The sequence below is a fragment of the Oncorhynchus gorbuscha genome, linkage group LG02 (genome assembly GCF_021184085.1).
Source record: "Oncorhynchus gorbuscha isolate QuinsamMale2020 ecotype Even-year linkage group LG02, OgorEven_v1.0, whole genome shotgun sequence".
NCBI classification, from domain to species: domain Eukaryota; kingdom Metazoa; phylum Chordata; class Actinopteri; order Salmoniformes; family Salmonidae; genus Oncorhynchus; species Oncorhynchus gorbuscha.
In genome coordinates this window covers 77,113,083-77,140,164 of record NC_060174.1, presented here as the reverse complement: position 1 = coordinate 77,140,164, position 27,082 = coordinate 77,113,083, and the positions used below count along the sequence as shown (strand labels likewise).

At 41.1% G+C, this 27,082-nt stretch overlaps 1 protein-coding gene across 3 annotated transcripts in view; it reads right to left on the bottom strand.

Moving 5' to 3' along the window:
* Window positions 1-858: 858 nt before the first annotated feature.
* Window positions 859-27,082, bottom strand: part of LOC124010208 (glycerophosphodiester phosphodiesterase domain-containing protein 5-like) — a 42,100-nt gene continuing 15,876 nt past the window's right edge. For 2 of the 3 annotated variants that reach the window (XM_046322631.1, XM_046322641.1), the window contains exons 2-17: window positions 14,330-14,507; window positions 6,581-6,684; window positions 6,282-6,375; window positions 6,118-6,177; window positions 5,904-6,002; window positions 5,689-5,782; window positions 5,352-5,497; window positions 4,914-4,996; window positions 4,383-4,533; window positions 3,969-4,190; window positions 3,720-3,865; window positions 3,371-3,518; window positions 2,903-2,985; window positions 2,358-2,372; window positions 2,052-2,164; window positions 859-1,807 (exon numbers count right to left, since the gene is read on the bottom strand). In XM_046322631.1, coding sequence (XP_046178587.1) covers window positions 1,731-1,807; window positions 2,052-2,164; window positions 2,358-2,372; window positions 2,903-2,985; window positions 3,371-3,518; window positions 3,720-3,865; window positions 3,969-4,190; window positions 4,383-4,533; window positions 4,914-4,996; window positions 5,352-5,497; window positions 5,689-5,782; window positions 5,904-6,002; window positions 6,118-6,177; window positions 6,282-6,375; window positions 6,581-6,684; window positions 14,330-14,449 — 1,755 coding nt within the window. In that variant the 5' untranslated portion in view covers window positions 14,450-14,507 and the 3' untranslated portion in view covers window positions 859-1,730. The remainder of the gene's footprint in view (window positions 1,808-2,051; window positions 2,165-2,357; window positions 2,373-2,902; window positions 2,986-3,370; window positions 3,519-3,719; window positions 3,866-3,968; window positions 4,191-4,382; window positions 4,534-4,913; window positions 4,997-5,351; window positions 5,498-5,688; window positions 5,783-5,903; window positions 6,003-6,117; window positions 6,178-6,281; window positions 6,376-6,580; window positions 6,685-14,329; window positions 14,508-27,082) is intronic. The other variant, XM_046322651.1, reaches the window with a different exon arrangement.

Here is a 27,082-nt window from a genome sequence, read left to right as displayed (position 1 = left end):
CCTTCTTGGTCAAATAGCCCTTTACACAACTTGGGAGGTGTGTTGGGTCATTGTCCTGTTGAAAAACAAATGATAGTCCCACTAAGTGCAAACCGGATAGTGTATCACTGCAGAATGCTGTGGTAGCCATGCTGATTAAGTGTGCCTTGAAGTCTAAATAAATAATTGACAGTGTCACCAGCAAAGCACCATCCCACCTCTTCCTCAATGCTTTATGGTGGGAACTACACATGCAGAGATTATCCATTCACCTACTTTGCATCTCACAAAGACAGAGCAAGTCTCTTCTTATTGGTGTCCTTTAGTTGTGATTTCTTTGCAGCAATTCGACCATGAATGCCTATTTCACGCAGTCTCCTCTGAACAGTTGATGTTGAGATGTCTGTTACTTTAAATCTGTGAAGCACTTATTGATGTCGTGATGGGAGCCAGTCATCATAGCGCTTGATGGTTTTTGTGACTGCACTTGAAGAAACTTTCAAAGTTCTTGAAATTTTCCGGATTGACTGACGTTCATGTCTTAAAGTAATAATGGATTGTCATTTCTCTTTGCTTATTTGAGCTGTTCTTGGTATAATATGGACTTGGTATTTTACCAAATAGGGCTCTCTTTCGTATACCACCCCTACCTTGTCACAACACAACTGATTGGCTAAAACACATTAAGGAAAGAAAGAAATTCCACAAATTAATTTAACCAGGCACACCTGTTAATTGAAATGCACTCTAATTGACTACCTCAGGAAGCTGGTTGAGAGAATGCCAAGAGTGTGCAAAGCAGTCAAGGAAAAGGGTGGCTACTTTGAAGAATCTCAAATGTAAAATATATTTGATCTGTTTAACACTTTTTTGGTTACTACATGATTCCATATGTGTTATTTAATCGTTTTGATTATTCTACAATGTAGAAAATAGTAAAAATAAAGAAAACAACCTGGAATGAGTACTGTAGGTGTGTCCAAACTTTTGACTGGTACTGTTCCTGAAATACTATTTATAGGAGTTGTGTCGTAACAATATAAGTACTGAAACACACTGCTGCGGCAACAGACTCTATTGTAACATACCAGGAAACTAGTTTACAAAAAGGCAGCCACGTGAAGAGAAGGATATAATAACTTCAACCTAAAGCAAACCAATCATGGCATGACAAAATAGGCAGAGAAAATATGATTGCAACATGGACTATGTTGACTATTGAATTCCCTTCATGTTCATACCTGTATAACCACAATGAAAGAACAGTGTACATTCCCAATGATGCTAAATGTCCTTCACACATCGATAGGATAGGACACACACTACTCATCATGGAGAGTGAATTCAGTCTTATAATAGCATACTATTTAGAACACCAAACCATGACAATCCTCTCGGAGAGAAAAGAAAATCATTGAAAACAAAGTCATATTTACAAAAATGTACAGTTGAGAAGAAAAAACATCCCATGATCCTTCAGAGCTTGAAATACAACTTTTAAAAAGGTCACTCCAGCAAGTAGATCAACAGTCTTCAAAACATTGAACATTCACAACTTTTAGAAGTTCAAAGTTCTAACATGTTGGCGGAAACATCTAAGTTTAAAGTAGCAGCCATTGTGATTCTGTCTGTTGCAGTCTCCGTGTGATGCCGTCGTAAGTGTAGTTAGCACAACTAGCTCAAACAGGTGCAGAGACAATTCATCTGTAGTGTGCATTGTCCTGGCCATTCTCCAGGTATACAGACACAGCTCACTTGTACTGCCCAATGTCATAGCCATTCTCTGGATATAAATGTTCATCTGTATTGGTTACTCCATTGCTTACCTCTAAAAAAGAGAGAGAGAAAAAAGAAGACTTCAACTTTGACCCTCACTCTTTTCCATTCTTGATTTGGTTCAGTGGGTTAGTTGAAGAATAGTGCTGGCAACATCAGGCTTGTGGGTTTGATACATGCATGGGCTACATACTGATTATACTGTATGTTTCCGTGTCAACTTCAAACAGTTCTGTCAGTTGCTTTGGATAAAAGTGTCTGCTAAATGCCTATATTATATTTGATTTATTACGGACCTGAGAATATGAGTTTCTCCTTCATGATGTTGACATCTCGGCTGGGCCGGCGTGTCACAGCACTCAGCATGATCTGCTCTGGGTTGTAGTTCTGCATGCCACTCATCCTCCATCTGACAGGGCGACACCGCACAGTCAGAGACACATTTAGAGTCAATATAAGCATAGTCAAATGATGAATCCATATTGATGAATACATATATAAAAAAGAAACAGTGTACACTGAGTACAAGCATTAGAGCTTCAGGCACAATTAAAGCACAAGGACAGAAAATAACAAAGCAACATGGGAGTCACCCCAGTTACCTGATCAAGTGATAGCTGACAGACGCCAGAGTGCAGCAGAGAAACGTAGCATGCAGATCAGGCAGAACAAAATCAGTCAGAACAGATCAGGCAGAACAGAGGACAAATAGGGAAGAACAAGAGAGAGGAGGGAATGAAAGAGGACATAAGAAAAAAATATGATATGGACAAACAGAAGGAGAGAAATTGCCAGATGAGGAGGAGAAGAGAGAGACAGGGCAGTGAAAGGGAAAGAGCAGAAGCATCAGTTTAGAAGCAGAAGGCTACGCAACACAAAGTTCAGAACACACAGACCTTTACATTTACACAACAGTCCTAAGAAACACTTCGTACATCAGACTAGACAATGGAGCAGAGCAGACATATCACCGAAGTGTGTGGATCCAGCTTTCATCAGGGATCAGTGTAGTAGAGAACTTTGCATTGTTATTATACTCTGGAAATACTCAAGTGTGTGAGGGTGAGCTGTATGCTGCAAATACACAACCATTCACAGCTAAATGAAAAGAGATTCAGTTTGATCATAATGCAAAATGGGTACTTACTTTTGAAAGATGAATATTCCTGTAACTATGGCGATGGAGACAAGATCTGAGGTGATCCAGACTAAGCAGTATTCATATGGGCTCTGTAAACAAGAACAGCTGTTCAGAACAAACATCCACCACTAGATCGCAGCATCACCACAAATATACTGTACCTCTCATCATGATGAACATGCGATGACGATCAGAACATGAATGAAACTACTTGAGTTTTAAGTCCTAGTCTCGAGCTGTGTCGTTGGGTCTGCTGCTGTGTCCCCATGCCTCACTTCGCTCTTACCCAGCTATTCTGCTGTTCCCTAGTCACCATCTGTACTCTCCCCTGTGGTCCCCAGCCTCTGTACTGTAGCAGTTAAAAGGGGTACCCAGTCATAGAAAATTGACTGTTACACTCATGGGTATCTTCCATACGTCTATACTGTACCAAAAGTGTAAATGCAATGAAGTGGTGTAGACGGAGATTCTTACCATGAGCCAGATGGGGTAGGGCACCTTGCGGAGGACCTGGGGGGCGTCGGAGGAGACAGAAGGCACTCCGCTGCACCACAGCACTGAGTAGAGCCACGGCTCATTCACCGGGTACACCATCACACTCATGTTGTTCACCAGGAAGTCCCTACAAACAGAAATAGTTATTGGACATGCTAGCCTGTGAGTAACTGTAATGCAGGGTGAGGTTAGGGTTAGGGATTAAGATAAGATTCTAGGAATTTTTAAATGACATGTTTGGACCTCCCAGACAAAATTTTGGACAATCCCAGCAGGTGAATGGTTAGGTTTAGAGTATGAGTTTGAGAGTAACAGTAGTATGTCTTACTGAATGTCCTTGTTACTGGCCTGTGAGTAGCGCAGGGTGAGGCTGCTGATGCCCCTGTGTCTGAACTCCTCCACTGACAGTTTCTCTAAGGAGGTCTGCTGCAGCCCCCTGACACGGCCCCTGTCTGTGTCCGGGGTCCACGTCACCTAAAAAAACCACAGGGCACGAGTCTGGACCTGCTTTTTGATTTACACAACATCTCTACCAATGTTGCTAAGGACAGATAGATACACAGAAAGTCCTCCTCACCCTCTTCTGTGATATCCCAGACCTCTGGACGGCCCACAGGGTGTCCATGATCCAGGTCTTGTAGTGTGGGTGTTCTGGGGGAGGTCTATGGAGGTTTAACAGGGCTGAGCGGTTGGCCCTGGCTGTCAGGCGGAGCATCTCTACCAGGCTACACACTGTCAGGTTCCCCATTCGGTTCCGTTCCCTCCCTGTCAGAGACCCAACTGTCCAGTAGGGGTCGCTCTGGAGAGAGAAGGAAGAGAGGTGTTTTATTTGATGAAGTGATGCAAAGTGGAGTGAAAAAATATACTCGGTGTGGGGAGAGGGAAGGGTAGACTAGAGAAGGGGAGAGACTAAGAGAAAGAGCAATACAAGGAGGGAGAGAGACATATACCCAGTGAGAGGGAGAGAGAGACAGAGGGGGGAGAGGGGTACCTCCAAAAACCACTGCCCCGCATTTAGAGAGCGAATCTCTGTCCAATTGAAGAGGGAGGCGTCCTTGTGCTGTTTGTCTGGAAAGACCTTGGCAATGTTAGTGGTCCTTCTCAGGGTGCGGTCTCGCATCAGGAAGGGCACCCCGTCCAGACTGTAGAGGACAGTTGGGACCACAGACTGACATCACTGAACCAGTAACATTTATGTCATTTAAGTCACTGCTTTCATAAATAAAATACAGAGGTTCTGTGGCAATGGGAGTACTGTAATAACAGGCTATAATGCACTAGTGAAAAGGAATGGATGTAAGATTAAAATAGTCTTAAAACAAGTTGACTATGTCAAAGGCAGGGTCAGAACGGGGGTGTTTAGATTTTCTCCATAACCTTTTACACGCTGTGAATGTTGCTATGGCTTCACTACAGAAAGGCCCACCCGCCGTTACCGGTCTACTGTAGAGAACTCATTACTCCTAACATTAAGGTGGTAGGGTGGGGTTAGGTTATAGGCTGGTAGAGTATGGTTGGGTACCTGACGGAGACGTCGGCCTCCAGGGAGCTGACCCCCTGTTGCAGGGCCTTGTTGAAGGACATCAGGGTGTTCTCTGGAGCCAGCTACAGCACAGGACACACACACACACACACACACACACACACACACACACACACACACACACACACACACACACACACACACACACACACACACACACACACACACACACACACACACACACACACACACACACACACACACACACACACACACACACACACACAGGGTTATCATGGGTTGTTAGAATTTGGTGGCTGTCATTTGAGCTAGAGGTGGAAAGGCAAATTATTTCAGCTTTAAAGAAATAGGAAATAGGTTAGCAGCCGACTACATGTGGAGATTCCTTAGGATATACATGAAGCGGCTAGAGAGTAGAGGGCAAGAAGATGTTTCTGTAGGGAGACACGGACTCACCATTGGAGCCCCCCGTCTTCCAATGACATCAGGTCGAGGTTTGAGGCTGTTCCTGTCCATGATGCAGGGTGAGGTGATGGCAAGGGGAACCATGTAGAAGACCAGCAGGACACTTAGGTAGACAAGCAGCACAATCATGTGGAACTCTGGGAAGGAGGAAGACCATAGAGTGAGGACATTAGGTCCCAGATTTCTGACTGCTGCTGCAATCATTGTTCATTATCAAAAATCTTTATGATTATAATGATAATAATCATGAAGTAATGTAATAATGTATACTATTGGTATCCTGTTCGAGTTAAAGTGAAAGCCAATCAAAATCCAACCCAATACTTACTGGTTCTCCCTGCACGGATCACAAGTCCAGCGACCAGCCAACCCAGCGCTGTGACAGCAGCCAGAGCTCCTATGTGCAGGAAAGGACCTGTGGACTGAATTACAACACAGAAAGACAGGAGTTTTATAACCTTGTTCACACACAGACACAGACACACAGACACAGACACACAGACACACACACACACACAGAGAGAGAGAAACCAACAATTAGACCTGTAGCGATATAAGAATGATGTCCCATTCGTCCCCCCACACGTCACTGATGGAGACCACACCACTGACAGTGGTGATCAAGGCAGCCAACACACCAATCTGTGGGGACCAACACATCAACAGTTTGATTTGTTCTACACATTCCTATGCAGGGCTAACAGTAACATGGTATTCATTTCCTCATCAGTAGGTCAGAGTTCATTTGAAGGCCTACCTTGTGGATCCAGTAGAGGTTCAGCTGCTGTCCCAGTGAAATATGACAGAGTGCTAAAATCTGGATATGTACAGAGCCACAATCAGGTTAGATCTTACTGAACCTGCAGCAACAACATGTGTTTTACTGTGTGTACAGGCATTTAACCAAAACATGAAACTTACCATTAAAAATGTTATGTAACTAAAGCCAACTGCGGTGGTTGCGAGAATGGGGACAGTGCCGTCCTTCCATTCCCCAGAACGGTTGTATAGTAACCTAAGAAAGAGAAACAGAGTGGGTGGGGAAGTTGAGCCAGTGTCTTGATAAGAAGAGGACCAGCCCTGATAGGAGATATTGAAATATGCACACATTAAATTACTAATTGAAAGCTGCTCAAAATAGAGAGACTTGTTTCTGTCCTCCAGAAGCATGGTGCAAACTCAACTCACAGCCACTCTGGTAAGGACTAACTTACACTCACCAGTTGAATTGGTTGTAGTCATTGTGGGCCTCCAACCAGAAGTAAGCCCAGAAGAGGAGCAGGGAGAAGGTGCTGCACAAGATGATGAACCATGCACATTCCCACTGGTGAACACACAACAGAATTAAGAAAACATGTACTTTCTATAACACTTAACATAACGTTCCACAACTTTCAGCTTAAACAATCACACAACGAGTAAAACAAGTCTAAAACAAATGACATCTTAAATCGAAACTAAACAGTATAAAAATCTAATTTTTATGAATTTCCCCTTTGATTGGTAACATAACTTCCACCTTTCATCTGTCCCCTGGCATGACTGGCTTGAAAGTTTGGGCAGATTACCAGGCAGAAATCTGAAAGTCTAGTACCAGGAAGTCCCCTATAGTAATTGACTGGATTGAGGGGGGTAAAACAGGTCAGGGGCGCATGCAGAAACGGAACAAGGTTGCGAAAGAGCAAATTTCCCAATTATAATTATTTTATTGAGGGGAAATGTCGTTCTCTCACCTAGCTATCTTAAAATGAATGCACTAACTGTAAGTCACAAATGACTAAAATGTAAATAAGTAATTAAAGAATATGGAATAATGTCAGCTGTATTCATGACATCTCTATCTGCCACGTTTTACAACGTTTGCGTTGTGGCCCAGGTCAGACCACAGCCAGGTGGAGTTGACATCTCATGCTGGTCAGACTGGTGCTGCACCTCTTCCACATCTCCTACAGCCGATTATTAGAGGCCTGGTGATAATGTGTGGATGTGTGGTAGTTAAGAGGGGAATACCACATTAACACTTACACTGCACTCAGAGGAAAGGCTAGGAATCTCATCAGTGAGGCCTCACCTTTTTAAAAATGTATTTCACCTTTATTGAACCAGGTAGGCTAGTTGAGAACAAGTTCTCATTTACAACTGCAACCTGGCCAAGATAAAGCATAGCAGTGTGAACAGACAACACAGATTTACACATGGAGTAAACAAACAAGTCAATAACACAGAAAAAAAAGAAAAAAAATACTATATACATTGTGTGCAAAAGGCATGAGGAGGTAGGCAAATAATTACAATTTAGCAGATTAACACTGGAGTGATAAATGATCAGATGGTCATGTGCAGGTAGAGATACTGGTGAGCAAAAGAGCAGAAAAGTAAATAAATAAAAACAGTATGGGGATGAGGTAGGTAAATTGGGTGGGCTATTTACCGATGGACTATGTACAGCTGCAGCGATCGGTTAGCTGCTCAGATAGCAGATGTTTAAAGTTGGTGAGGGAGATAAGTCTCCAACTTCAGCGATTTTTGCAAATCGTTCCAGTCACAGGCAGCAGAGAACTGGAAGGAAAGGTGGCCAAATGAGGTGTTGGCTTTAGGGATGATCAGTGAGATACACCTGCTGGCGCACGTGCTACGGGTGGTTGTTGCCATCGTGACCAGTGAACTGAGATAAGGCGGAGCTTTACCTAGCATGGACTTGTAGATGACCTGGAGCCAGTGGGTCTGGCGATGAATATGTAGCAAGGGCCAGCCGACTAGAGCATACAGGTCACAGTGGTGGGTGGTATAAGGTGCTTTAGTAACATACCACATTAACACTTACACTGCACTCAGAGGAAAGGCTAGGAATCTCATCAGTGAGGCCTCACCTTCTATGGTTAGAGTTAATGCACAGGGGAGAATGGGAGAGTAGAGGGCTGGTGTTTAAATGATGTCTGGTTTCTGAGGTAACCACCACACTACTTCCGTTGAGACAGTCAATTACCTGGTCTCACACAATACTCCACAGCCGTGACAAGTGTGTGTGTGTGTGTGTGTGTGTGTGTGTACAGTGCTGTGAAACAGTATTTGCCTACTACATAAGTTACTCTACAGTTGTATTTTTATTTTATATTGAACATTATCAGATCTCCAACCAAAACCTAATATTAGATAAAGGGAACCTGAGTGAACAAATAACAAGGATTACATACTTATTTAATTTATTTCATAAACAAAGTTATGCAATACCCAATGCCCCTGTGTGAAAAAGTAATTGCCACCTGACAACTGGTTGTTGTGCCACCTTTAATAGCAATGACTCCAATCAAACGCTTCCCGTAGTTGTTGATCAGTCTCTCACATCGCTGTGGAGGAATTCTGGCCCACTCTTGCATGCAGAACTTCTTTAACTCAGCGACATTTGTGGGTTTTCAAGCATGGACTGCTGGTTTCAAGTCCTGCCACAACATCTCAATTGGGATTAGGTCTTGACTTTGACTAGGTTATTCCAAAACTTCACATTATTGCCTTTTAACCATGTTCATGTAGACTTGATTGTGTGTTTTGGATCATTGTCTTGCTGCATGACACAGCTGCGCTTCAGCTTCAGCTCACAGACAGATGGCCTGACATTCTCCTGTAGAATTCTCTGATACAGAGCGTAATACACAATTTCCTCTATTAAGGCAAGTCGTCCAGGTCCTGAGTTAGCAAAGCATCCCCAAAACATCACACTTCCACCACAATGGGTGACTGTTGGTATATGGTTCTTACTGTGGAATGAAGTGTTTGGTTTTCGCCAAGCATTATGGGACCCATGTCATCCAAAAAGTGATACTTTTGACTCATCTGTCCAGAGAACATTCTTCGAAGAGTCTTGATGATCATCCAGGTGCTTACAGGTGGTTTTTTGGCAAACTTCAGTCAACGTTTGGATGAGATGGGTCCAATTATGTCTAGCGAAAACCAAACATTGGATTCCAAAGTAAGAAACGCATACCAACGGTGAAGCATGGTGGTGATAGTGTGATGGTTTGCTACCTCAGGACCTGGGTGACTTGCCTTAATAGAAGGAACAGTCTGTGAGCTGAAGCGCAGCTGGGTCATGCGGCAAGACAATGATCCAAAGCACATAATCAAGTCTACATGAAAATGGCTAAACAGCATCACATTTGAAGTTTTGGAATGACCTAGTCAAAGTCCAGATATAATCCCAATTGAGATGTTGCAGTTCATTTTTTTTAACCTTTATTTTACTAGGCAAGTCAGTTAAGAACAAATTCTTATTTTCAATTAGGGCCTAGGAAAAGTGGGTTAACTGCTTGTTCAGGGGCAGAACGACAGATGATGTACCTTGTCAGCTCGGGGATTTGAACTTGCAACCTTTCGGTTACTAGTCCAATGCTCTAACCACTAGGCTACCCTGCCGCCTCATGCTTGAAAACCCACAGATGTTGCTGAGTTAAAGCGGTTCTGCATGCAAGTGGGCCAAAATTCCTCCACAGTGATGAGACTGATCAACAACTACAGGAAACATTTGGTTGCAGTCATTGCAGCTTAAGGTGGCAGAACCCATTATTGAGTTGTTGTGACTTTACTATCATTAAATTGAAGACTTCGTTTTTTATCTAAGATTCCTGTAATTAGTATTATGCAATTAAACTGAATAATCATGTAACTGTAATTAACTAGGAAGTCGGGGCACCAAGGAAAGTATTCAGATTACAAAGTTATAATTTCCCAATATAACCTTTCAGATATTTTCATATCTGATCAATAGTCTTCTGATTAATGATTTATTTGTTTTACCTCAGATTAGTCTCATTCCAAACGTCATAAATTGTTGGTTATCTGTACGAACCCAGTCTTCACTATGAGTCATCCATACATCAATTGTCTTAAGTCATTTATTACTAAGTAATTCACAGAAATGCATAAACAGGGAGAGGGAGAGGGGGATGGGGTTGCTATACTCAAAGAGGCCAACATCATGACAGAGTGTAAGGGGGCAATTCATTTTTCACATCGGGGAATTGGGTGTTGCATAACTTTGTTAATTAAATAAATAAAATCAGTACAGTTGATATTTGTAAACTCTGGTTCACTTTATCTAATATTTTGGTGGAAGATCTGATAACATTCAGCATAAGTAAAAATATGCAAAAATTGGAGAAAATCAGTAAGGGGCAAACACTTTTTCATGGCACTAAAAGGAGTAAAGTTAGACTCTGGACCCAATGTGACAAATAGAAGTAATAGAAAAGTGACATGGGGAAGGGGCTCTGACAATGGCAGGTTTTATTTAATTGATTTAAGGTCGACTTACGCTGAGGTGAAAGTGCATAGTTGTAGGACTACAGCCACTTTATGAATCTAACACTCACTCAAGAACAGTTGGAGGAAGCAGGGTTGGGTTGAATTTTATTTTTGATTCCTTTAATTCAGGAAGTTAGCTAGTGCTGGGAGAGAACCAAGGATAATAATATTTTCTGCACCTTTCGCAGACAACACATTACAGTGGGTGATCATACCTCTCACACCTTTAAAACCCAAGGGGGTAGAAATATCCACACAGTAGTTCCTGAAAACAATGAAGTCCAGTCAGTGACCCCAGCCTGGTTCTTCTCCCTGAGCTCCATAGACCGTCTGTCGTTACTGGTTTATCAATAGAGGGAAGATGGGGCTCAGAGATAACTCTTTATTTTGACTGAAAACACTCCCCCACTGGACAAACACTAAGTGCACATTAGCACATTTGACTGTTTCTCAACTCTGGTCCGTAGGTACCCCCAGTCATATTGGGCAAACAGGTAGCATCCCTATGCAGAGTCGAAATGAATCATTTTGCAGGCATCTTTTCACCTTTCCAGGTGTAGTCTTTTTTTGACAATATGTGAGATACATCAACCAGCCCAGTGCACAGCCAGTCACAGTGGAAGTCATTTTACAGTATAGTAGGGCCATTTCAGAAAACAACCATAACCAACCACACTATCAATGATACAGGAAGTCAGTCTTTAGCACAGTGTCATTGTCATCCCATCACTTCCTCCTCCAGACTGTGCCTTGGCTTCATTCTCCTTCCCTCTCTAATGTCTTCACAGCCTGCCAATTATAGCCCCGATAGACAGTGCTGCCCTACCACACTGTTTCATCTATTGAGAAGAACATAGCTACTTCATTGTGATGAGTCAAAGTCAGAGAAACCGTATGACTGCCTACCATTTCCGGCAAACGTGTACATCTCACTTCTGTATGATACAGTACTATGCACACTTATTATCCCATGGATTTTGCCATATCAGGTGCATGGTACTACATGAAAATACGCACATAAAAATAGGACAATTATAATTTGTGTCTCAATGACAACTGATGGAGCTATGAATCCAACTCCAGCTGGAAATGTAACTTGTTCAGCATGGGCTGCTTTATGGTTTGCTAATCTTGAGGGAAAGCGTTTCTAGGTCATTAATTACAAAGTTCTCTATGGGTTTGAAGAGCAGGACAGAGGTAACCTGTTTCTGAGAAATAACAAAGTAATACCACTAAGTACCAGAAGAGAAAGCGATGATATACAAACACAGGAGGGTCAACTCAGGCCTGGGAATCACAGTAGCACTCTCTCAATGGTCAAGAATTAACTCTAATAATAAGAGTCGGAGAGATGGGTATTGTAAGAGTTGCATTTAGTATGTGTAGGGATGAACATGTGATTCTCATTGATGTGTATTTGGATGATATGAATGTCTGTGTGCATGAGTGTGCATCGTGTGTGCGTGTGAGTGAGTGCTTTGTAAATGGAGAGAGAGAAAGCAGGTGTGCAGCTGTGTGTTTGTATTTTTCCTCTTGGTCAGCACCTCATTACTGCCCCGCTCACACATTCCCTACTAACTGGCCTAATTTATGGACAACATACTGGGTTTTTGTAGTCCAATGACAAGTTAAGAACAGCAGGAGCGGCTCTGATACTACAGTCTGCATCACACACAGCTGGGAGTCTGGGTAGAAGCATTATATTAAAACACTGCCATTTACTTCTACAACAAGCTTATGGCTACCAAGGCCTGCCATAAACCTAATACTTTACATTGAGCAAAGTGTTACATACTACTATTTACAGAAAATGTCATTTGAGTTACATTTAATAATATTACATTTTTTAAAGTATGCTATTGGATAAATTTAACAGTTTAACAAGGACGGTAGCTATAATAAATATATTATAGAATGCATTGGACAACTCAGACTTCTGCTTTTGGTAAATACTTACTTGCTTGCCTGCCTGTGTCACTTTTTTCGTGGATGTAGAGGTTTTAGAACATTTCTGGGCCTCCAGAAAAGAATCAGACAAATGGAAAACGTTTAAATTATTCCTGAGGTGTGATAAGGTTTCAAGGCAGGATGGGCAGAACTATGTTCTGCTAGCCCTTTAAAATGAGTTGAGTTATATAGTACACACTGACCTCTATAGCAATGCACACTACTCACTCTACACTCTGCCCCTTTCTAGACAAGAAAATACAGTACATGGTAATATTTTACAGAAAGCTGACCGGTATAACACTTTATTACTTGTTATAAGCACCTATGAACTATAATGTCTTATTATAAGGCTTATAATATGTTATTTCTCTCCAGGAAGCATATATCTAAGGTAGGGGTCATTCAGGCAGGTTCTTGCCTGGCAGGCTGACTGATATTGTTGTGCTCCATCTCACACGTGTCAGGTTACTGTATCTAAGTCCCCATAACAATTTCACTGTTCTTTCCCTGCAGGTGATATGTCTCCTGGCTTTGTTTTGCTTACAAACAAGCCTCACTATCAGTTTTGGAAATTCATCTGTCACTCGTGGTCTGAACAAGGCAGTTCTTCAAATAACAGACTTCTGTTGTGTAGTGACATGTTTACTACTGTTGCCAAAGCTCCTCACTGCTCCTAGCCCTACACTGCCCAAATACCTACTTTCATGCCAGTGGCCTAAAATAAAAGCTAAGCAAAGTTTTGTAAAACTGTCCACTGAGACCAAGGCTAGTTTAATCATTTAGCTCAACACAGCTGCTGTGCTTTTCATTGCTTACACTAAAATCTCAAAGTAGCCGGACCATAACATCAAACGGTAACCAGTTCATGAAAGATCGTTCTGGTTTAAACAGTGATTCCACTTTGGTACTTGGAGCTAAATCAGGTGCTGCAGTAGTGCTAATGACAGCCTAATAAACAGGCTAGCCGACTTTTGTTCTACATCCTGTACAGGGTCACACACACACACACACACACACACACACACACACACACACACACACACACACACACACACACACACACACACACACACACACACACACACACACACACACATACACACACACACACACACACACACACTGTGCTTGTGAAGGTGTATCAATCCCTATATCGGTAACTCATCATTATCATTGATGATTTGCGGTCTCATGCTGCTCAGTAAATGTCCGATGAGGAGATCCAAAGCGTTTTCCTATTGACCTCAAGCCTAGTTATTAACGCAAGCTATATTAACGCAGGCTTTCCAGCCATACATCATTAGCACAGATCCCCTGTTTTGGCCTCAGTCCATGTGGGTAAATAGATATGTCTTACAGTCATTCAGTACGGGTTATAGATGTTTTACTCCTTAAAGGGGCATCAGTTTGTCTCAGTTTGATTAGGTGAGTGAAAGGGCATCAGTTCCTTTGGAATTTGATACTGAGGCCTAGCTTTCCCTAGTCTGTGCCACACGGCGATGAGAGGAGACAAGACGACAGGTCTCTCTGTACATCACTCCCTTTAATAAGTCCTTTGACTGGTTGAGAACAAGAGTGTGTTGCCAGCATGTGCAATTAAAGGTCAGGACAATCCAACTCTCAGATATTCCATTGATTGGTATGAGAAGAGGACATACCAATACACCCATAATTTGTCCACAACAGAACATCTTGTGACATTTGCAAAAGTCTTCTCTCACCTTGGAGCTGTTGTCATGGGAACGCTGGTAGCGTTTCCAGCGGCAGCCATAGATCCCAGTGAGGAAGGACAAACACAGCTGCTTCTCATAGACCTGCTGCAAGGGTTGGTGCTTCACCATGCTCCTTCAGCCTCGGCTCGCCACCGGTCTGCTAGCATCCCACACTGAACAGGGAACACTGCAGGGAAAAAAGACAGGAGGCAGAAACATATTGAAGATCATTCAAGACTGGAGAAATCATTTTGAGAGGAGAAAGTAGAAGGAAAATGTGAAAATATTATAACTTGAAGGAAGATAGGCCAAAAGGAATTTGTTGTCAGAGTGTTTATGTAGAAGACCATTTATTACATTTTCCAGTTACTCAACATGGTGCCTGTCTTTTCATTAACTGAACTCCATGGTGATCGTTGTGAGGAACAACAGGAACCCTATAAAACCTGCATGAATAATGTGACTTAGTCATGTAAGGGGTAGTCGGGTTGTGGATCAGTGGGTTGCGCTCTGCTAGGGTTGGGCGGTATGCTGATTTTCATACCATTCCTGTACCATACTGGATGGATGGATGGATGGATGCATACAGCATTCGGAAAGTACATGTTTTCCACATTTTGTTTTCCACATTACAGCCTTCTAAAATTGATTAAATATTTTTTCCCCTCATCAATCTAGACACAATACCCCATAATGATGAAGCGAAAACTGTTAAAAATATTTTTGCAAACGTATTAAAAATAAAAAAGGGAAATATCACATTTACATAAGTATTCAGACCCTCTACTCAGTACATTTACATTTACATTTAAGTCATTTAGCAGTACTTTGTTGAAGCACCTTTGGCAGCGTTTACAGCCTCGAGTATTCTTGGATATGACGCTACAAGCTTGGAACACCTGTATTTGGAAAGTTCTTCCCAGTCTTATCTGCAGATCCTCAAACTTTTTCAGGTTGGATGGGGAGTGTCGCTGTTGAAGTCCAGGCTCTGGCTGGGCCACTCAAGGACATTCAGAAACTTGTCCCAAAGCCACTCCTGCGTTGTCTTGGCTATTTGTTAAGGGTCATTGTCCTGTAGTCTCCCAGTCTCTGCCTCTGAAAAACATCCCCACAGCATGATGCTGCCACCCCCATGCTTCACTCTAGGGATGGTGCCAGGTTTCCTCCAGGTGTGACTGGCTCCAGGTCTACAAGTCTCTGCTAGGTAAAGCCCAGACTTATCTCAGCTCACTGGTCACCATAGCAGCACGCGCTCCAGCAGGTATATCTCACTGGTCACCCCCAAAGCCAATTCTTCCTTTGGCCGCCTCTCCTTCCAGTTCTCTGCTGCCAATGACTGGAACAAACTGCAAAAATCACTAAAGCTGGAGACTCATCTCCCTCACTAGCTTTAAGCACCAGATGTCAGAGCAGCTCATACATCACTGCACCTGTACATAGCCCATCTGTAAATAGCCCATCCAACTACCTCATCCCCATACTGTATTTATTTATCCTTTGCACCCCAGTATCTGTACTTGCACATTCATCTTCTGTCTTCTGCACGTTCTACAATTCCAGTGTTTAATTGCTATATTGTAATTACTTCACCACTATTGACCTATTTATTGCCTGACCTCCCTTATTCTACCTCATTTGCACATGCTGTATATAGACTTTTCTACTGTATTATTGATTGCATGTTTGTGTTAATTCCATGTATACCTCTGTCATATGTGTCGACTGCTTTGCTTTATCTTGGTCAGGTCGCAGTTGCAAATGAGAACTTGTTCTCAACTAGCCTACCTGGTTAAATAAAATGAAAAAATGAAAAGAGAGTTATTTCACACCCGTCTGGAGAAGATGGAAACATTTCCTCAATTTAAACACCTCTGTTCTGGAGTCAATGACTGTCCTTCGTTTGTTGTATTACTCTTTGGTTCAACATTTTCATCTTGACAGTCATTTAAACAGCAGTATACAAAATAAAAAGTGGCTCAATGCAACTACTGTAGTAGGAACCTTTCTCATGGCTTCATATTACATACACACAACAAAAAAGGGTCAATTGTCTGAGTCGATTTTGTGAACCAGTGACCTTTAGTTATCTTTCTAGCTGCAGTTGACGCACAGCCAAATTAGCCTAGAAGCCACAGACCAGAAGTATTAAACTGTAACCAGATCACACCTCCAGGAATTAGTAGTTACAGTACACAAACACCACTCAAACATTTGTGAGCAACAAACAAGAAACTGGAGAGGTCCCCTGACATAGCAGAGATGGCAGGTAAAACATACTCACATGATGAATATAAAGCTGGGTAAAGCAGCCTAGTCCCATAGTAAATGAGTGAACAATTTCAAGTTTCAGCCTTCCCATCAATTATTATTAACTCGGCACCAAATTAGCTGAGGCTGTCACAAGAGGCTACGCCAAACCCCATGTGATACACTTTCCAACACTCAATAAAAGTATTGATTACTTCTAAAACAGAACATGATTGCACTTTTGATCCATTATATCTTCTAGGTGGTGAAATAAAACAGGTTTCACAGCTGGAGATTGCATGTGGCTGGCTAACACAGAGGCAATGTGTGTGACCATCAGGTTGTCTGGGAACCCTAACAACAAACTACAGTATGAACACTTCCAACATTAGTGATATCGTGCACACAACTTATTAGTAATAAAGGCAGAGAAGCTACATTGTTGAGTTGTCACATCATTCAATAAGAAAAAAAACTATATTGAAACTAAAATGTTAAATGAGTGGTTAAATGTTCACTATTTTACATATTTCCTCACCCTGAAATTAGTCTATGGGCCAGGGGAAACTGCAATCCATGGTTCAGTTGTTTTCTAATGGCTGTTTAAAGACATTAGCTAACTTTAGCCACCGCTAGCTAAAAATCTGGTGATCGGGGCATGTGATCATGTTACAAAAAAATGAAAAATGAAGTCCAAATTGCCTCAAATCAGTCCAAATCAACTCCATATTTGGTTTGATAGTACTTAAGTGAATGTGCTCACATGCCCCCATCACTTCCATAGATTTTTAGCAAACAGTGGCTAAAGTTAGTTAACCCGAGGTTTTGTGTTGAAGTCAATATACCCAGAAGAGGATGGAAAATAGCTGTCCTCTAGATACACCATGGTGCTACCCCAGAGATTGCTGTTGAGGCTAGTGTAGACCTTCATTGCAAAACTGTGTATTAAGCAGTTATTTGGTGACATCTGAATATAGTTTTATCTAAAACCTTAATGTTTCAATATTTTTATGAAATTCACTGAGTAGGATGGTCCTTCCCTTCCTCCTCTGAGGAGCCTAGTATGGTCGGTGTCGATACCTTTCCGGTTATCGCCGCAACTCTAAACATCAGCGACATCCTCTTAGTTTCTCGACCTCAAGCTGAAAATCAATCCTACATGAGAACTAACGTTATCAATCATTGCCAATAGCTACATTTCCACTATCTCCTCTACTCTGTTGATTTACCATGCCAGCCTAAATGAGATAAGCACGGAAATATTGATTGGTCTTTTTAATCACACCAGCGGACCGGGTGAGCGTCAGTGAATGGCTGTCACATGAGGACATAGAACAGTGACAAGAGCCCATTTCCTGGGAAATCTTCCCAGACAAAGAGAGCAGTACATTTTCCCCTGATCCTTATCTCCTAACAGACAGTTTCTCAGAACGGAGAGAGCGTGAGATTGAAGATGTGAGAGGCTGGAAGGTGCACACACTTAGGTTCTAGGTAGCACTTTTTCTAAAAGACTTCTTCAGCTGTCCCCATAGGTCCTGTGTTGCTCAAATGGAAGAGCATGGCACTTGCAATGCCAGGGTTGTGGATTGGATTCCCATGGAGGACCAGCACAAACTAATACTGTAAAATAATCTGAAAAATATAGTCTGCTAAATGACTAGAATGTAAAATGAGAAACCTTTTTGGTTCCAGGTAGAACCTTTTTGGGTTACATGTAGAAACCTTTCCATAGAGGGTTCTACATGGAACCCAGAGGACAGCCAAAATACCCTTTTGTAACCTTTTTTTCAATGAGTGTAGCTGTATGGTCTGGTCTCCTCAGCTCAGTGAAGTTTGATTACAGCTACTGTACCAGGTCCACTGTTTCCATTTCATTTATTTTCTGGCTGTTTTAGATGTGACATGTATTCATTCGAAAGTAACCAGTTAAAAATATATATAAATATACAGTGGGGCAAAAAAGTATTTAGTCAGCCACTAATTGTGCAAGTTCTCCCAATTAAAAAGATGAGGCCTGTAATTTTCATCATAGGTACACTTCAACTATGACAGACAAAATGAAGAAAAAAAATCCAGAAAATCACATTGTAGGATTTTTAATGAATTTCCAAATTATGGTGGAAAATAAGTATTTGGTCAATAACAAAAGTTTCTCAATACTTTGTTATATACCCTTTGTTGGCAATGACAGAGGTCAAACGTTTTCTGTAAGTCTTCACAAGGTTTTCACACACTGTTGCTGGTATTTTGTCCCATTCCTCCGTGCAGATCTCCTCTAGAACAGTGATGTTTTGGGGCTGTTGCTGGGCAACACTGACTTTCAACTCCCACCCAAAGATTTATGGGGTTGAGATCTGGAGACTGGCTAGGCCACTCCAGGACCTTGAAATGCTTCTTACAAAGCCACTCCTTCGTTGCCCGGGCGGTGTGTTTGGGATCATTGTCATGCTGAAAGACCCAGCCACGTTTCATCTTCAATGCCCTTGCTGATGGAAGGAGGTTTTCACTCAAAATCTCACGATACATGGCCACATTCATTCTTTCCTTTATACGGATCAGTCGTCCTGGTCCCTTTGCAGAAAAACAGCCCCAAAGCATGATGTTTCCACCCCCATGGTTGGTTGCTGATAATGGGCCTCTGTACACCTATGTAGATATTCCATAAAAAAAAAGTTGTTTCCAGCTACAATAGTCATTTACAACATTAAGTGTCAACAATGTATTGCTGATCAATTTGATGATATTTAAAAAATGGACAAAAAGTGCATTTTTTTTCTCCAAACAAGGACATTTCTAAGTGACCCAAAACTTTAAACCATAGTGTAGTTCGGAAATAGGCACATTTAGAGAGCCTCCAAAGAGGCTCAAAATGTTGATCTAAATAAATGTATTAACAGAACACCTGGAGATTATTATTCCGAACTACAAAACACTATTCCTTTTTTTAGAATTAGAAAAGTTATTCAAGAATTATTTCCAAAAATGCACTCAAACAATTTACTGGATTCAGTAAAGATTTCTTGGATTCATGTTTTAATACACCAATAAAAAAAAATACACTTAGCGATAGAGTTTAGAAAATGAACAGAGTGCATCTTCTGGACATTACATTTATTATACGTAAAAGAAAAAAAATTCAACCTTTACAAATGTATACATACAGGACAGAGAAAAGCCGAGTCCTGATATCATTTGGGACAACTTTAAGGCATACATTAGAGGGATGATAATATCATACTCTGCACAAATTTAATCTGTTTTAGTGATTTATTTTTCTTTCATTTTAAAATCTACCTTAAAAAAAATCTTTACATGTGCTTTTTCTAAGGTAAAAAGAAATTTGGAACTTAAACAGTACAATCTTACATTTTTTACTTTTGAAGAAAGCCTACAACTACAGGTTAACTCAAATAAAGCATACTACTTAATGGCATTCACCTCGTAAATATCTCACAGCTCTCACAAAACAAATATGCTAAACCAGTTATAATTTCTTAAGTTAAAGCTACAAGTGGTAATTAGAAACAATAATGTGATTAATGATCATTTTAAAAGCTTCTATGAAAATGTATATAAATCAGAATTAAACAGTTGAATGGATCCTATAGCCTTCTTAGACTCAACAACTGAAGCACTTAACAACGGACAACAACAACAAACAAAAAAAAAATCACCAAAATCAGATCACCCAAGAAAAAATATTAGATACTGTTAAAACATTAGCACAGAGAAAAGCACCAGGAATGGATGATGAATTTTATTCAACATTCTGGGCAAAAGCAGCCCCCTATTTACACAAATGACAACACACACGTCACCCAATTCAGTACTTCCTAGTTCCACGTATCAAACAATTATTTCAGTTAAATTAAAATCAGGAATGTCTGGAGAGGCCCAGCTGATTATAGACCCATAAGTTGAAGACATTCGGACAAAATAATAACAAAGCTTATAAGCAATAGAAATGGCAAAAGTTTGACTAGACTTGATACATAATCAAACAGGGTTTATTAAAAAATAGACACTTAAACAAATACAAGAGCATGTTTCAGTTTAATACAATACACAACAAAAATACGATATAGGTTTATCAATAATAGCTGTTGATGAAGAAAAGGGTTTTGACAGTCTTGAATGGCCTTTCCTATTCAAAACTTAACTTTCCAGGTGAAATAATAAAAGTAATAAAAAAAAATTGTATAAAGCTACAATATACACAAATAATACTTTATCTGATTGAATTGCTTTAGAAAGGGGCAGAAGACAGGGATGTCCTCGCTCCCCCCACCTGTTTGTACTAGAAATTGAACGGCTTGCAGAAAGAATTAGACAGGACCCAAACGTAACACGTATCAGTATTGGTAAACATGAATATAAACTAAACGTATTTGCAGATGAACTCCTAATATACCTGACCAATATTGAAAACTCAATGACTCCTTAGATAAAAATATTTTCAGAATTTAAAAAAAATCTCAGGATATAAAAGTAATGTGAAAAAAGAAAGTAATAACTCACTATCCACAGCAATCCTTTAAGTGGACCACAAAAACATATTAAATACTTAAGATGCTAAATAAGTAACAACAAATATATAAAGAACATTTTTTTTAAAGTATACTTGGTCATAACATACTTTATATGGGAAAATAAAATTACTAGAATAAAAAGGAAAGTTTTACATCTTCCTAAGACTGAGGGTGGTTTTAAACTTCGCTATCTAAGGTTTTTACTTGCGACATACACTGACTATACAAATCTTTAAGGACACATCTTTCCATGACATGAATCCAGCTGTCAAAACTACTTCAATCAGTGTAGATGAATGGGAGGAGACAGGTTAAAGGATCTTTAAGCCTTGAAACAATTGATACATGGTTTATTTGTGTGTAAAATTCAGATGGTGAATGGGCAAGACGAAAGATTGAAGTGCCTTTGAACGGGGTATTGTTGTAGGTGCCAGGCGCAACGTTTTGTGTCAAGTACTGCAACACTTCTGGGTTTTTCACGTTAAACAGTTTTCCGTGTGCATCAAGAATGGTCCACCAGCCAACTTCACACAACTGTGGGAAGCATTAGAGTCAACATATGCCAGCATCCCTGTGGAACACTTTTGACACTTTGTAGCATTCATGCCTGAACTAATTGATGCCGTCTGAAGGCAAAAGCAGGGGTGCAACTCAATATTAGGTAAGTCCTAATGTTTGATATACTTGGTGTATAGTTAAATGCACTAAAGAGGAACAATTGGGACATATTCAAGATGCTTTAGCTCATTCCCAGAATCTTTTCACGTGTCTATTTTCAAAGGATAAATCGAAGAACATTAACAACTGCATAGTTAAGAACACTATAACAATATGGAGGAAAATTAAACAAATTCTACAAGAACCAATATCACTTCCGAAAAACACATGCCTTATTTTCAGAATAGTACTCGTGCCATATCAGTATGTGACGGATTATACTGGAGGCTGAGTTATTCCATTTGCAGCTGACCAAGAGAAATTAGCTAGAGAGACCAGAAGAAGAAATGAGACAGAAAGACAGGAGCGAGCAGATGTTGAGGAAACAGGCTTTTCCCAGAACGCACAGTGACTGGTGGTGCAGTTGCGGGAGATGCCTACCTCTACCAACAGACAGAGAATGTCTCAGCTGCCGATAATGGAGGAGGTAGAAAATCAGACTGACAATGCAGTAGATGGCATGTGTGTAATTAAACACTTCGATTTATTTCTTGTCTCACATCAATCCTGGTGTGCTGGAACCTTTTTTTTAGAATGCCCAGGATCAACTGGAAACATTGTGCCACACCTGACAGTCTAAATGGAAAGCTCTCTGAAGCGTAAGTGTTTGGGCTAATATTACTCACAGGCAATATTACCGCTAAGATGGGTGCGTGTGGGTGCCACCCAGAAGAACTATCAGCACGCACAGAGAAGCACGAGACTGAACTTCACTCAACTTTCTAGTTTTCCCCTTAACACAAATTTTTTCCATCTACTGTGGGAATTGCGATCGAATCTACGCACTATCAAACAAAATGAACTATGCAAAACATGTTCTTGTGGGCAGGGCGCAATGGAGTAGGATTCTATTGCATTGACAGGCATGACTCAGGCCCATACTCTACACAAACATAACCAATCAGAGCTGCAGTATTGCTATCGGCAAATAGACCATTGTCATATATGGATCTGTGCCAATCACTTTGAACTGGACTGTGTTTACAGCATGAGTGGTCGCGAGTAGATACGCTTGTTTTGAGATCAAAGCAAGCAGGACAAGTGGATGAAAAGGTTAATGTCAATCCCTACAAGTTTTTGTTAAAAGTCTCATGGAATGTAGGCTTACATTGAACCCCACACATTTTCAGCTACTGTAGGCTGAATTATAGAACAGCTATTTCAATGTTAAAATGTTATGGGATACATTTTCTCCATTGTTTTTTATGGTAGACCACTTACACTATGATCAAATAACTGGAACTTAAAGTGGGTACAGCCTCAGTGTTCACAAGTAAACACGCACCAGAAGTTTTCACAACATTCAGCAGACCTGAAATTCTCAGTGCAGAAACATTTTTTGGGGGAACAATGCTCAGAGGATATTTATATTACTCTAATAAATAAAAAAATTGCCTACCTAATGACACTCTTCCAACTGTATTTTTGATTATCCTGCCTACACCCCATAATTTATCTGGCTACTGTAGTCCCCTTCAAGTTTGTCTGACAATGATGACATGCAGGTTTGATGCACGCCATAGAAATAGAACGTATAGGATGCACACTTCACAATATGGGTGTACATAAACAATAATTTATATTACCAAACAGTGTCAGAAGTATAAAGTCATTTGTGCTTGTAGAGAAGAACATGTTACTTGCAATTGCCAGTCTAGCTTTTATACCAAAAATATCCTAATTAGCCTGTAAACCCGCACAAAAGAGAAAGGAAAAACAGCTGACAACTAAAACCCTTTGAACAATGAGTTGGCTATACTGTACAGACAAAGAGAGACATCAATAGTATTGTGGCATGTAGCCTATCAGTTAGAATTTTGGGCCAGTACCCGAATGATTGCTGGTTCAAATGTCTAGCCAACATAGGCAGATTTTTCACTATGTGCCCATGAGCAAGGCATTTAATCCTAACTGTTCCTGTTAGTTGCTCTGGATAAGAGCATCTGCTACATTACCTAAATGTATGTGCCATCATCAATACGGCTTATAAATTAACATGATTAATGATCCCTGAGCCTGTTATATTTTATGTTGTACAGGCCTAGGCCTATTTATTTTTTTGATTGTTGGACATAACATTGTCGTGTATTTATTTTCTGTCTCTCTAGAGACAATACAGACTGGTCTCTAATCGGATCACCCTGGAGTGGATGCTGAGGGGAGAACATCTAGGTCAAGGTCAATGACGGATACTCCCAGCCTCTGTGGTGGCAGCAATTACATCCAACCACCCTGACCCCAACAGCCTCCTCATTGGATTCCAGGAAGTTGAGGAATTTTTCAAGAAATAACATTGTAGTTCAATAATTATTTATAAACAATTTAATGTTAATATAAAACAATTACAGTTACTATGCCATTCACACCGTCACTCAGACGAGGGACTTACAAACATGTTCCCGGGGAGCAGCAGTCTTGTAGGTTTTCACTCCAACAGGTGATGTTGATTATGGTTGGGTTGAAAAACTATAGGACAGTAGCTCTCTAGCTAGAAGGTTTGAGAACCGTGGGGTTATGTAAAACAAAGGGAAGATCCCAATTTGCATCCTCTCTCCTTCTCAAAACTCATTGAATGAGAAAGCCAGAGGACCTCTGGCTTTCTCATCCAATGTGTTTTGAGAAAGAGATGAGGACGTGAGGATTATGCAGTTGAGAACTTCAAACAGAATCCTACTCATGACTCCCATGTGCTGGCTCATGCCTGGGAGGCAGCCCGGTTCCAAATGGAGTAAAACACACCTATCTGGGCGCCCAAGCCAGATTAGTTGAATCCTTTCATTGAATAGAATGGGTGTTCTCATTCAAGACAATGATGGCATAATGGGTGGACTGCCAACCTTTGCGACTGCACCCATCTGAGCAAACCAGGAAGCAAAAGCAGAAAAGTATTTAGTCAGCCACCAATTGTGCAAGTTCTCCCACTTAATAAGATGAGGCCTGTAATTTTCATCATAGGTACACTTCAACTATGACAGACAAAATTAGAAAAAAAAATCCAGACCAGAAAATCACATTGTAGGATTTTATATGAAATTATTTGCAAATTATGGTGGAAAATAAGTATTTGGTCACCTACAAACAAGCAAGATTTCTGGCTCTCACAGACCTGTAACTTCTTTAAGAGGCTCTTCTGTCCTCCACTCATTACCTGTATTAATAGCACCTGTTTGAACTTGTTATCAGTATAAAAGACACCTGTCCACAACCTCAAACAGTCACACTCCAAACTCCACTATGGCCAAGACCAAAGAGCTGTCAAAGGACACCAGAAACAATTGTAGATCTGCACCAGGCTGGGAAGACTGAATCTGCAATAGGTAAGCAGCTTGGTTTGAAGAAATCAACTGTGGGAGCAATTATTAGGAAATGGAAGACATACAAGACCCCTGATAATCTCCCTCAATCAGGGGGTCCACGCAAAATCTCATCCCGTGGTGTCAAAAGGATCACAAAAATGGTGAGCAAAAATCCCAGAACCACACGGGGGGACCTAGTGAATGACCTCTTGTCATTGCCAACAAAGGGTATATAACAAACTTTTGTTATTGACCAAATACTTATTTTCCACCATAATTTGCAAATAAATTCATTTTGTCTGTCATAGTTGAAGTGTACCTATGATGAAAATTACAGGCCTCTCATCTTTTTAAGTGGGAGAACTTGCACAATTGGTGGCTGACTAAATACTTTTTTGCCCCACTGTATAGGGCTTTTGGGGTGATCGTATTACCGCCACACCGGCGGTGACGAGTCGTGAAGGCAGTCAAATTCCATGTGACTGTTTAGTCACTAATTCGGCTTCTCCAAGCTCTGATGCTGATAATGGTCATTAGTTAATTTTTTATTTTTTATTTTACCTTTATTTAACCAGGCAAGTCAGTTAAGAACAAATTCTTATTTTCAATGACGGCCTAGGAACAGTGGGTTAACTGCCTGTTCAGGGGCAGAAGGACAAATTTGTACCTTGTCAGCTCGGGGGTTTGAACTCTCAACCTTCCGGTTACTAGTCCAACGCGCTAACCACTAGGCTACCCTGCCGCCCCATTAGTAGCCTACCAACCTTGCTAACTGCCTGGTACACAGCACTCCATTGTGACATCAATGCAAATGTAATTTAAAATCAATTCAAACTTCATGAAAGCCAATGATCTCATGTTGAGCAACATTTCCATAGGCTTGGCAATTGTGAGAGAAAAGAGTGATGCCTATAGAAAGCTAATGGGATCTTCCTCTATTTAGAAGAGGGCTTGGCCTACTATATTTATTTGTCAACTTTCCTAATATCAATCACATTGCTTATCTTTACAACAGGAGTATCTCTTTACAACAGGAGTATAGCCTACCTGGCTAGCATGAAAATAAATCTGGGGAAAATCGTCCTCCATTCGCTATTTAAGTGCATAGATGACATGTATTTTTTCCCACTGCCCCTGTTTGAAGACAGGTGCGTGATAATGTCCCATTCTAAATCAAAACAAATTTCACACATATTGTAAGAACCAAACTATCCGCCTCCGGTGTCTGCATCTGGGTCATATCCTGAGTCGTTATAGTACGAACTGGCCATGACTGACCCAGCAGACTCAGACAAGCTCCACAACACGGTCTCCCTCCAAGGAGCCACCATTGGAAGACACGAGGAGTTACTGCATAACCTTGTGGAGGGACTCCATATCTTGGCAGAACGCCATGACCATGCCTTCCATGCATTGTTGGAACAATTCTGCGGACTATCTACTAGGCAGCAAGCCACAACGGTAACCTTCCAGACTCCCAGTAACCCCTCTACCAGCGGTGCTTCTCTCCAGCCTACCCCAGTTTCCCGAGAATCCCGCTTACCTCCTCTAGGAGCACTACGCTGGGGATCCTGGAACCTGAAGGTCGTTTATCTCCCAGTGCTCCCTCACCCTCGAGCTACAGCAATCTTTGTTTGCTTTGGATCATTCGAAGATAGCGTATCTTCTAACGTTGATGCCCGGGAGGGTGCTCGACTGGGCTAGGGTGGTGTTGGAGCAACAATCCACCGTTTGCCTTAGTCTGGAGGATTTCATAACGGAGGTAAGCTATGGGCCATACAGGGAGTCTCATCTCCTATTACTCGCACTCCTCTCTAAACCTCTCCTTGTGTCTTTGTGGAGAAGAAGGACAAGAAGAAGGACTCTGCGCCCGTGTATTGACTACAGGAGGCTTAATGACATCACAGTAAAGAAACCTTACCCTTTTACCACTCTTCTCGGCTTTCAAGCCTCTCCAGGGGGTGACCATTTTC